The sequence below is a fragment of the Eumetopias jubatus genome, unplaced genomic scaffold (genome assembly GCF_037043125.1).
Source record: "Eumetopias jubatus isolate StellerSeaLion01/CBP00866 unplaced genomic scaffold, mEumJub1_p1.0 scaffold_2, whole genome shotgun sequence".
Taxonomy (NCBI): domain Eukaryota; kingdom Metazoa; phylum Chordata; class Mammalia; order Carnivora; family Otariidae; genus Eumetopias; species Eumetopias jubatus.
In genome coordinates this window covers 121,213,399-121,226,511 of record NW_028274808.1, presented here as the reverse complement: position 1 = coordinate 121,226,511, position 13,113 = coordinate 121,213,399, and the positions used below count along the sequence as shown (strand labels likewise).

At 37.7% G+C, this 13,113-nt stretch overlaps 1 protein-coding gene across 1 annotated transcript in view; it reads left to right on the top strand.

Annotated features, from left to right (window-relative positions):
* Positions 1-9,926, top strand: part of CUNH4orf17 (chromosome unknown C4orf17 homolog) — a 31,091-nt gene extending 21,165 nt beyond the window's left edge. Inside the window, exons 5-9 of the mRNA XM_028093906.2 lie at positions 955-1,098; positions 5,704-5,785; positions 7,151-7,337; positions 8,204-8,247; positions 9,739-9,926. Coding sequence (XP_027949707.2) covers positions 955-1,098; positions 5,704-5,785; positions 7,151-7,337; positions 8,204-8,247; positions 9,739-9,926 — 645 coding nt within the window. The remainder of the gene's footprint in view (positions 1-954; positions 1,099-5,703; positions 5,786-7,150; positions 7,338-8,203; positions 8,248-9,738) is intronic.
* The last annotated feature ends 3,187 nt before the right edge of the window (positions 9,927-13,113 follow it).

Here is a 13,113-nt window from a genome sequence, read left to right as displayed (position 1 = left end):
TTAATTCCTTCTTTATTCACTCCTCGACAGTTTTAATCTTTTTAAATTTTAATCTGCTTTTTTAGTTGTGTCTTAGCGGGAGGGTTGAACCAAAAAATATCTATTGCTATTCCCTAAAACAGGAAGTCTTATTATATAATAAACTTTAACAGAAGAATGCATGTATCTACAATATAGCTTTAACATCACTAAATGTCAGTAGTTCAGTATTTTTTCCATCAATTCCAATCATCACAGTTCCCAGCTGTTGACCTATTCAGCCACTGGCTTCTGCATGTGTTAAATAGCCCTCACTTCTGAAGGTTAAAAGCCTTCCTTGGAATTAGCACATAGATCTAAGGCTTCTGTAACTCTTCTTGGACTTAAAACTCTTATAACCTTTTTTTTTATTTTTGAATTACAGAGTATATTTGCCTCCCAGAACAAGAGCATAGCCTTCCTCTTTCCCCTTCCAGTTAAGCAAGGGAAGTAATTTAGCTGACCTCTCCAGTTCTCCAGCTCTCAGCTGCCATCCCCAGGGCAGGGAAAGCAGCATGCAGTGTCTACACAGACATTGCATAAAATCTTTTGACTGTCTTCTTCCTGTCGTAAGGCTTCCTAACTTAACAGAAAAATCTCATGTGTGATGAGTTGGTTGTTATCTGGAGCAGCAAGATAAATAAAGGCTACGCAGCATTCAAAAATTATCATCTTGGTGTGAGACTGAGGGCTTATTAAAAATGGCTTCACAAAATGTAAATAATATCTCACTCTGTGTTCTGTCTCCAAATGCAAGTATTTGATAATTAGATTTTTATGGGAAGATTAAAACTAACCTCTCTTTACTTTCATGTACATCTCTTGTATATTGAATATGCAAGAATATGAATATTTCTCATTCATTTTGTATTCAACTTTCATAGAAAATATAAGTGGATGCAAATGCGTATTGATTATGTTCTACCTTTGATTTAGGAAGAACTTAAGGTAAAAAAGCCACTGTCACCTCCAAAAGCATGCTCTACTGCTGACTCTTGTTCTTCAGAGTTGATGAGTACCAAGACTGACGTCAAAGAGAACACTGTTTGCATACCAAACTATCTGGCTCAGGAAATCAAAGTAAGAGGCAGGTTTATTAAATCCATAACTTGGGAACAGAATGAACATACAAAAAACTACATTATTGGCATCCTTAAGACTCTTTAGTGGTTCCCCTTTAACAATTGAATTGATTTAAAGCTGCTTAGCCTGAAATCCAAGGCCTACTTCTTCGATTATTTCCATTCACTGTTACAGAAACACAACCTTTGGTTTAGACATAATGAAGAACTTGGCATCTTTCTTCCCGTGTTTCTCTTTATCAGCTTCCTAATGCTTGAGAGGCACTACTTCATGCTGTTACCTATACATTTCCTTCGTATATATTAAGGCAGAGATTCCTCCAATCAACATTCATCTTTCCCTCTTATCTGTGGAAAACTCTTTCCTCAAACCTACTCTGCCTGGGGTTACAAACTTAGTTTTATTTATAGTAATGTGTCATATCAGACTAGTGGAAGGTTCTCTCCAGCCACAGTTATTTCTGAGAATGACATATAACGAAGAACGAATTAATCAGCTGATGTTTGTTTTCCTTCTTTAGATCCTTTTGGTAACCTCCACATTGCCTCCCTGTAAGACCCAGTGCAAGGAATTAAGGGTGAAAGCATTGTAATGATGACTCTGATAGTTTTAAGTGAGTTATCTGTAGTAGCAATTACAAATGGGGGAGCATATTATAAGGATTGTTATTGAATAGTCCTGATAAGGAACTATTTTAAAAGTAAGCATAACAGTGGCATTGGGTATAATTATGCTGATGATTAAAATTAGGAAGGAAAATAAAATGAAAAGAGAAGAGGGGAGAGTATCTGCAGATAAGAGTTGTGGTTATACATGATTTCCTGATGATTCTGGTGAAAGACTCCCGATTAGATAGAGTCTTCAGAATCATGGTCCATCTTGCCAGCTACGCCCTGGCACCACTGATTCTCTATAACTTGTTCATTCCCACCTTTGGGGAATTTCCCTACTGAGAAATCTCTTCTCCTTGATCCTCTCAGTGGTCGCCTTCTTCTCATTAAGGTCTCAGTTACGATATCACTCAGAAATACTTTCCCTGACCACCCAATCTAAAGTAGCTACCTACTCACTCTCTATCCTATTACCCTTTGTTATTTTTTGCATAGCACATGCCCTATCTGATATGTTTGTATTTATTTGTTTCAACAGTGTCTCTGCCTCTCACCCCACTCACACTAAAGTTTAAGTATTATAGGATCTCCTACTCCTCTGCCTTGGTTCCTGCTTTGTCTTCCATGCCTAGATAAGTGCTAGGCATCTAGTAATTATTAAATAAGTATTTATTGAATGTTGAATACAAAAATTAAAAAGAAAATTTTACCAAGATCAAAGTTGAACTGTAGAAAATCAGCTAACGGATATAGGCCCTCTCTATTATATGTCATCTGATGATGTTCACATCTGATATATGCAACCAAACCATAAACTGAGTGCAGTTTTAGTCAGCCTGTCTTCCTTTCTTAGGCACATCAACAATAGACCAGCAACATGATCCTATAGAACTGGACTTTTGGGCATCTATTAAAGAGCCCTCCTCTCAAAGGCATCTCCACCTCACAGATATTGACTTAACTGGACACCAATACAAAATCCACTAAAATGTAAGCTCTTTGAAGGAAGGGATCCTTTCTATTTCATTCACAACTGATTGATTCATCAGCACTCATCACTTTGCTTGAAAACTATTAACTGGTGCATACACAGCATGGCATTTTATCAAATAGTTGGTGGCTATTTGTGAAATAATACAGAGGGGGTAAAGTGAGAAAATGGGTCTTAAACCAAAATTTTTTGACTTGTATAAATCAGTCCAAAAAATAGATCTCATTTTGGTGGCATTCTAACCTTCCATACCTTCTAAAAAAAATCTGAAATATCTTTCAATTTCCTACTGTCCAGGCTGGTAACTCTGAGTGGCTGTGAAGGCAAGACATGTTTGTGCAGGGGTGTGTATAAAAGAGTATACAGTTTCACAATTATTACTTTAAAGGAAAAGAAAAACAGAATTCTGTGTCTCTTAGTATCTTGTCTTTAGACTTCCTCTCAAAAATGTTGAATTTACAGAAATAATAGTCTCTTTACTATTGACATGAAAAGTCTGCCAAACACCTTCATTTATTTTGTAAATATCTAATATCAATGACAAAATACTAGAGTTTGGGAATACAGTTCATTGCTTCATTTCACATAGCTTATGAGAGGGATTGTACAGGCATTCAAAGAACATTTAGGAGGATATTTTGGGGCTGAGAGAGTCTTCAATGGGAAAGAAACCTAAAGAATATTTAAGATATAATTAAAAGATGAAGAGAAGTATGGAGAAGATCCTTCCCAGACAAGAGACCTTCCTATCTAAAGGCTAAGAGGCAAGAGCACTGTTTATTCAAGGAAGTAAAAACAATATGGCTGATTCAGAGAGTGCAGGGAGAAGACTGCAAGAGATGAGGCTGGAGACTTAAGGAGACCAGAAATAAAGGATTTGTTAAGCCGTATTGAAGTGTTCAGATTCATTTGAAGTGCTGTGGGAAGCTAGTGAAGAATTTTAAACAGTGAATTATACTGAAATTACTTTGTAAGTATAATAATTACATGGTCAGGTTTGTAGTTCAGAAAAATTGCTCTAGATACAATATGCAGAATTAATTTAGAAGGTGCAGGCAAAATTGCGGGGAAAGAACTCTGCTTCCAAATGTTAGATTAGGTCCAAGACTTAGCTTCCTGCTGTAAACAACGATATAACTGGGAAGAACACATGAAGAGACTGTTTTCAGGCATTATGCAACAGACAGTATAGATTTATGACAGTTGAGAGAAGGAACACAAGGATGATTTTTCACATCCAACCTAGATTTCAGCCTGAGGCACATTCCTAATCATGGCACAGTGAAGTGGAGCCCAAATGGAGAGTAACAGCTTCACTAGGGAGAGAAAACAAAGTTTAGAGTTTGGGGATTCTGAGGTGGCTGGAATTTACAAATAAGATACTGAAGAAGGGGAATCTGTAGAGAGAATGAGCTCCAGAAATCCGTAGAGGGTGCCATGAGTATTTAGTTCAGCATAAATTGCACATGCACAGGATGAGAGTCTGAGACCTGGCAGAAGAGAGCTAATGGCAGGCCCATTGCTTAGAGATGCTGGCGTTCTGATGTGCCAGAGTGGAGAGACCTTGCTGAACACACTAAGAATGCAACTGAAACCCTAAAAAGAGAATGGGGTACTCTAGCCCTACAGGAGGGGCTACTCCAGATCTATAATCTCAAGTCCTAAAATCAAGTTTCAGCAGATCAAATTCACCTGCCAATATATTAAGCACCTTCCAGAAAAAACAAAACAAAACAAAACAAAACAAAACTCAATGGAAAGAATGCAGGAGAGTTCCTTAAAGGACATATTCTATTTCCTCTCACTAAAGGGATAAATAGAGTCTCTCAAAGCTGATCACTGAGTAATCTGTAAGTCAGAAGAAGCTGGGAGCAATGTGTAATCACCATATTGATGAAAAACCCATGAGAGGCAAAGTAACTTAGGGAATCTTTTTAAAAAAAGAAAACATTTCAGGCAGATGAGGGAAGAGGATGTTGCAGAGTAGCTCCAGCAAGAATTGATGCTAGTTTAGCCTGGGTCAAGGTTGTGGGGATAAAAAGGAATGGAGAGATTTGAGAAATATTTAGAAGGAAGGATTTACTGCTTGTAGTTGCATTTACATCTTGTAGATGCGAGGGAGTTGGCCAGGATGAATCTCTGGGTCTGGCTTGGACATCTATTCAGTGTATGCAAGTGTTGTCCACTGAGATAGGGGAGTGAGGAGGGACCAAGCTTGGAGCAGGTTCTAAGAAGAGAAAGATGGGTTTAGTTTTAGATAATCTGGGTTCAAAGTCCCTATAGTATATCAGAGAGGATACATTTGGTAGGCAGATGGATGTATAGGACTGAATTTCAGATAGGTCTAAATTCTAAAGAATAGACACAATTTAGGATCAAATTGGAAACATCATTACTTGTGCTTAATGTTTTATACGTTAATGTTTATTATAGTCCAATTTTCTTACAGTTGTTTCATATATTTATCTCCTCTATCATCCACACATCAGCCCTTAGCGCCAGATAAAAAAAGTCAAGGAAGGATTCTGATTGACAAAAGGGAATTATATTCCCCACTCCACTGGGCCAACCACTGTGTTCAGGGAACTGAGGAAAAATGACTCCAGCTAGATTCACCCACTAAGAGAGGAGCAATGCAAGCAGGGACATTTCTGTGACTGAAGAATCCCAGTTAGAACCCCTGGTACAGCGGGGAAGTATCCATTCCCCCAGAAGGAAGAAAAGTGAATCTGTCCTCCAGAAAATGTGGGTACTGAGCAGACAAAACAAGAGGAACACTGTATCACCTCCCCCAAATTCTTAACTTGTATTGGAGATGTTTTAAGATTCCACTGCATACTATTTGAAATCGGGTTCCCAGGCTAACATCCCAGTGGACTTAATTGAGTGTCACGTGCAGAGTGGCATTTGGGAAGATGAGATCGATGGGGAAGGAAAGGAAATCTTATAGCCCGTGTGCCGTTTATTTGCTCATTGTGTGACTCTAATACTCTCTGTCAGATTCTGGCAAAGCTCTGCAACATTTTACGCACTGATTCTCTGGCCGAAGTTCTACAGTGGCTGCTTCACGCAAGCTCAAAAGGTGAGATTTAAAAGAAGCATTTGCAAACGCTGAGCTCAGTTTCTTGTCAGAAAGTAGGAATGTGCCAATATCTGAAATTTTCTACCTTGGCTTTGCAAAAATACTGCTGCAATATTACTTCCCTAGTGATTCAGTATCCAAGTCTCTGCAGTTCTCTCTGACTGACTGCATGCAACTGGTCGTTCGGTGATCCCAAATTTGGCACGCCCCAATTTAAACTTCTTGGGGTGATGTGGAGCACCGCATCCAGGGCTGGTTTGTGCTTCTTCTCCAGGTCCACACACCCAGGGGTATCCCTGAGCCTATTTCCCGGCCTGCTGTGAATCCTGAGCACAGAGCCTGTTTCCTTTCTCTGGTACGGATGGCAGTAGCATAGCCTTCCAAGTTCTCCATTCTGACAGCCTTGCCAATTCCCCCACCAAAACCATCAATTCAGTCCTCTCCCAGACTCCTTTGGGGCCTTTGCGGCCTGTTCCATGAAAGCATATCCCGGTCCCAGTTGGGACAACCATAAATAGCAAAGATTAGCTGTCCTGAAACCTAGCTGGTCATCAGACTGAGTGAGGCAAAACTTTGGAGGTGGGTGGAGTCTGAGGATTTGAATTTCTAACAAGTTCCCAGGTGATGCTGATAAAGCTAATCTGGGGGCCACTCTTTGAGAATCTGCACTAATGACGGTTAGGAAATAGCAGTGTGTTAGGGATAGACTAATATTTTTGAATAGGGAGCATTTTGGAAATAGTCCTTTACCCAGGAATTCAAGACTACTTGGCAAGCAATTAAATATTTAGGGGTAAAGAGTCTTTAGTTCTTTTTTTTTTTTCCTTTTTAAGAATGTAACTTTAAAAAATATATACAAACAATAAGTGTTTATTGTTGGGGGGAACCCAGATGAACCAGAAAAAATACAAGAAAAGAAGAACAATAATCAATCAAATCACAGACATCATTTCAGTGATGACTTTGGTATATATCTTTAGAGATATGCTTGTAACTATTATTTATTAGTCTGTATTTTAACGAGATCATATGATTTTGAATAGGTATGCTTTCTTCTTTTATTTGGCAGCAGCCTGAATGGCGGGTTTTGTACTGAATATTTAAAAGTTATTCTACTGCCATTTGGGGACAAGTCCCTCAGTGAGTTAATGACTCAGGGTGCTCTATAGTACCACAGGTGCACAGATACCAGGTTGATGTGAACCAACTTTTCCACAGAAACCTTGACTCACAAATAAATGCCTACTCAGAAAACATATTACCAGCCTTTCATACTAGAGTGCTGGATAAAAGAACTAATCTCGAGTTTCTAGCCGACATGATAATTATAACCTTCATGCCTACCCCCCCTTTTTTTTAAATCAGAAAAAGAGTGGGTCTCAGCTTTGATTCATGCTGAACTGGCTGAAATAAACTTGTTGGCCCAACAAAGAAACATCACAGCAAATCTAGCTGCAGAGACTAGGAAGCCATCCAAAGTTAAATCACCCCCAAATTCACCTGCAAAATTGAAAGTGCTGACCAGAACGAGGCAAGGACATCAACCCACTAGGTAATTAGATCTAATGGCTACCTACAGGGCATATGGTACAGAAAGACTTTTAATTTTCTTTTTGTTATCTTTCAAAACACTAAACATGCTGATGTTTTCAGTCTCTTCTTTATTCAGTAAATGACCACAATGTGTATTTGTTTTCTTTCATTTTCATAAATATGAGAATCATTCTAAATTCTATTATAGCCACCCAGACATCTAAGAAAATGTAGTTTTTTTCATTTGATCTAAAAATGGAAGCAATAAAGGCAGTAATTGTATTATTATGTATTTATTGTTAAAGGCATATCACATAAGTATCACTTTTTTTGTGTAGAGCAATGCTAGATTAAAATAAATTGCTTCACTTAATTTTCTCTGGCACACTTCTGCAGGCTGCTAGAGGGAAAAATAATGATTACAGGAGTTGGAAATTATTTTAGTGTAAATTTTTCTTAAACCTTATTATTTCAATGACAGAAGAAAATACATATTTATGTATAACATGGTGAAAGAATGTGACGTTATTTAAGTCAGGAGAAAAAATCTTGTTGCTTTGAAATTAAAAGTTTCAAGAGACAATAAATATTCAAAACCCAAGTCACTTTTAAAAATCACTGAGACAGAGAATTTTGGATTGCAATTTGTCTCCACCTTAGAGTTTCTAGAAAATTGGAAACTGGGAAATAGGGTCAGTCTTTCTACTGAAAGTCAGAAGAGTTTTTCATTGAAAAGTACACTTAATGCTGTCTGCATCGAAAAACAAAGAATTAGGATAGAATATTTAAGATATATATGTACCTCGCTTATTGATGATAGTGCAATCTATAGAAAACACTTGTTTGTATCTGTGAATTTCATTTTCTCTTTCTCCAATTACTTAGAGTGTCAAGTCAAGGATCTGAAGGAAATAAGGAAGTGCCAAAAGGTTAAGTACAGTTTGTGGTAATTACCGGGTTGGTATAGGGAAACCAGTAAGTATTGAACTCTTTAGGGACACAGACAAGGATCTATGGTTTTAAAGGCAGTAAAATTCAGTAATGACTTCTAATTACTTTTAAGGGAAGTGTCTGCTGAATTTCTCATCAAGACAAATTTGACATAAACTTAACTTTGTTTTGAAAGGCAAAGTGCCTCATCAGAGACAGATAGATACTCTTTGAGAAGTAAGATAGCAGGATAGCAGGAAATATAGGTTTAGTCATGCCAATCCAGTGACAGGAGAAGCCCTGCACTGACCTAACAAAAGGACAATAATCTCAGAGTTTGGTTCTTCATAGCTTAACTGTCAAGCTAAATTATTTTAACTAGAAACCAAGTCGATCATAGAAAACAGTAAAATGGCAATCGGCTGCAAGCAGATGCTCTGTGAAACAGGTGAAGTACAAGAGAGAGGAGCAGTTTTGTGTCCCTACCAGAAGCCCAGCCACACCCTACAGTTAAGACCAAGAAAAATAAAGACTTGTAGATTGTCCAACTTTGGTCCAGAATAGACCAATTGAAACATCCCTGTGGGTTTAGCAGCTTCTAACTTTAAAACAACTGTAGCAACAATGACTATAGAGCAAACAACTAACAAGTCTGTCTTTAAGCCTCCACAAAAGTCTATCCTGTTGTTTCTACAAGTTTCTCTTATACCAGGAATCGTATGGTAATCAATTAGAGTTCTTTGAGGTCACTCTAAACCCCAGCAGCTTTGCTGGTGTTAACCAAACCCAAGAGGTTATATGTGCTAACAGGCAATAAGAAATACAGTAGAGAAGTTAGAAAATACTCCCTTACCCTGCCACACCAAGGATAGTCTATTGTATCTGACTTCTACCAAACTCCTCACCCTAAGACTACAAAATCACAACAGGGATGGTTTTTATTACTCAACTTTATGTCTTACCTGTTGGTCCCTGTCTAGATATTTGAAGAAGTTTTGTATAAGGAGCCCCAATCACACTTTTTTCTCTCCGGTGGTCATAGTCAGCACCTCTCCAAATCCTTATTCCTGCGTGGGTCTGACCTATAGTCTTGGGAAGCTCTTATGAATATAATTCACTTGTTCTAATCTGTTTGTCCATTTTCTTTTTTGTCTATCAGGACTATAGATCCTTTTCCTTTCTCTCACTGGTCCCATCCTTGCCTATCACCTTTACAGATCACCAGTTCTAATTCATTCCTTCCAAAATAATGTTTGATTTTAAGAGGATAGAACATATCCTGCATGTTATAGAACAAATAACTCATGAAAAATGAGCAGGTGGTAAGAAAGATAAGATTGATTCTTTTATGAATTTGGGGTATATTTGATTCACCTAAACTTCATGTAGTTTTTTTTTTTTTTGTATGTCATTTGCTACTAAAACATGTGGCAGAAGCTATATTTGATGGTTCAATTTTGGTCTTATTTAGTTTTTTTTTTCTATTTCAGAGGCTGAGCACAGGCCTCCATTGTTTATAAGAAGAAATAATATGAAAATGCCCATTGCAGAATATTTCAGCAAACCAAAATCTCCTCCCAGGCCTAAAATTCAGGAAAGCTTATCAACAAAACCAATGTCTGCAAGGAGTATGCTACAAGGATGCAATCTCTCTCCCCAGAGAGCATTTTATCCTTAAACATTCCAAAGGTAGAAATTCTAGATTGAGCAATTTCCTTCACAGACATGAGCTTCACTCCATAACAATATCAAATTATTTTTAAAAAATATTTTGGTATCAGAGAATCAATAGCTAGTGGCACATGTAAATCTCAAAGCACCTGTATATAATGCTACTAAATAAATAATAATGGAGACAGTATTTCTATTTGTAGTTAATTTAGCACCATGTGTGAAAGAAGTATGTTTATTTATATACTACATTTCTAGTCTTGCACTGATTGTACTTGTACATAAGCATAGGGTCCTGATACTAGGAAAATCATCCGTACAAGAATCAGGCAGCTGCAGTTTGACCCATGCCCCAAACTCTTGATAGAGAAAAAACAAAAACAAACACAGAATTTTAACATCTGAGCTAATTTTCACAATCTACAGTGTTTCAGTGCTGTTGGAACAGAGTGGATTCCGTAGTGATAATGGAAAAATACTGGCCTCCTCCCAGAAAAAGATATAAAAATTATCATTAATTTATGAGCCAGAAAGGAAAGAGTTTCTACTCTTTGCTAATTGTGAATGATATTAACAAATTTCCTAATATTTACCTTTTTTGTATTTTTAAAATAAACCACTCTTGGGCCATGGCTATTATTCTTTCAGTGTATTGCTGGATTCTATCTACCAATTAGCCAATCTTTTAGAATGTTTGTGACAATATTCAAGAGATATTACAAATTTTGTGTATGTGTGCATGGGTGTGTGCAACGCCTTTTTTCTTTTTTTTAGAGAGGGAGTGGGGGGAGAGGTAGAGGGAGAGAGAATCCTTAAGCAGACTCCCTGCTGAGCATGGAGCCTGATGTGGGGCTCTACTTACGACCCTGAGATCATGACCTGAGCCGAAATCAAGCATTGGATGCTTAACCGACTTAGCTACCCAGGCGCCTCGTGTCTGTGCGACGTTAATGACAATATTTACATCATACTTAATTGTGTGTCAGGAATCATTCTAAACACTTTGGCTATAGTAACATTTAATTTTCACAATAACTAGTTGAGATAGCTACTCTTGCTATCCTCTCTTTTTTTTAAATAAGAAAACTGAGGTGCCGAGAGTTGTGCTCATTGGGATAGGATAAACAGTTGTAATAAATGCCTTCTTCCAAATACGGTAGAGGATTACTTCTCACATAAGAGTTCAAAGTGTGTGTCTTGATGGAGTGTTCAACAATTTGTTCGTTGCGTATAACACCCAGTGCTCATCACCACACATGACCTCCTTAATACCCATCACCTGGTTAAAACTAATGATGTACCATATGTTGGCTAACTGAACATAATAAAAAAATAAATAAAAAAACCCAACAAAGTGTGTGTGTTTTTAGTCAGCAGGTGATTTTGCTTTGCTTGGTGATTCAGGGGCCCAGGATCCTTCCATCTTGTGACTTAACCATCCCCTGGGGTTTCATTGACAACTGCCTCCTGCTGGCAAAAGAGGGAAAGGGACGTGGAAGAAAGTTTTGATTTCCTATGGGGGCCGTAATAAATTACCACAAACTTAGTGGCTTAAATCAACCCAGATTTAATCTCTTACATATCTGGGGCAGGGGTCTGAAATGGGTCTCACTGGACTAAAATCAAGGTGTTGGCAGGGCTGTATTCCTTTTGGGGGCTTTAAGTGAGACTGTTTCTTTGCTTATTGCAACTTCTAGAAGTTACCCACCCTCCTTGACTCATGGCTCCCTTCGATCTTCAGAGTGAGCAATGGCCAGTGGAGTCTTTCTCACAACATATCCCTCAGACACTGACACTTCTGCCCCCCTCTTCCACTGTTAGGGACCCTGTGATTGCACCGGGCCTGCCTGGTATCCAGCTTATCCAAGATAATCTCAAGGTCAAATGATTAGCAATTTGATTTTCCCTTACTGTCTAACCTCACAGGTTCCGGGGATTAGGATCTTGACGGGACACTATTCTGCTTTCCAGAGGGAGGGTACAATCTGCTTAAAATCATGGCCTTGAAATGGCAAACATTTCTTCTAGTCACATTCCATGGTTGAAAAATTGTCTAGCTGAAAGGGGGCTAATAAAATTCTTAAGCAGGAATAATATTCCAGTTACAACTATATTCTATGGAAAGGAAAACTGAATTCTGATGGAGAGTGAACCCTCTGACGCAAAGGTTTGGTGGCTGACTCAAAGTGTGGCTGGAACCTATGTGCTTAACCACTAGCTACTACTGATATGTATCAAAACCAGGCTCACTTCATAAAGTTAATGTCAAAGCTTTCTCTCTTTTTTTTTTTTTCCTGTTACAGAGAGTTTATTATAGCACTGCATATTCCTTTTCCTTGAAAACTTAGTAAAATTAACCTATCAGACAGACCATGTAGGTTTGGTGTTTTGTGGGGTGGTAGCCCTTTTTTTATTCCTTCTATGATACCTGGCCTGTTTATATTTTCTGTATTTTGGAGGACTGATTTTGGAAATTTAATTTTCTTAGAAAATTAAGCCTTTCATCCATGTTTCCAAACTTACCTTCATAGAATTGAGACAGATTTGTCATAATTCTAAATTCCTTGCTATATTTATTCTGCAATCTCATTTTTATGTATTAGTAATTTTTTTGATTCAGCTAGCTAATGGCTTTTTACATTTTATTATCACTTTCAAAAAAATCAGATGGATTTAGTGTTATGTTCCACAATGTTCCTATACTTTATTTCATTAATATCTCCTTTCATTACTTTAGTTTCTTTAGATTCATTAGTATTCTAATGTCTTGAGTTGGATGTTATTACTACAGTTATATTCATTCATTCTCAGGTATTAGCATACGTTTTTAAGATGACAGAACTCAATACCCTTCATAATTAAAATACTCAGCAAACCAGGAATAGAAGGAAACCACTTCAACCTAATAAAAGCCATATATTAAAAGCTCACAGCTAACACCGTATTCGATAGGGGGAACCACTGAAAGATTTTGCTCTATGATCAGGAGCAAGGCAAGCATGCCCTCTCTCACCATACTTCTAGTCAATACAGTACTGGAACAGAATTCTAGACAGAGCAATCAGACAAGAACAAGAAATAAAAGGCAAAAAAAAAAAATTGGAAAAAAAGCAAATTAAAATGATCTATTTGCACATGACATGCTATTATTTGTAGAAAACTCTAAAGATTATATGCACACACACCCCCCCCCA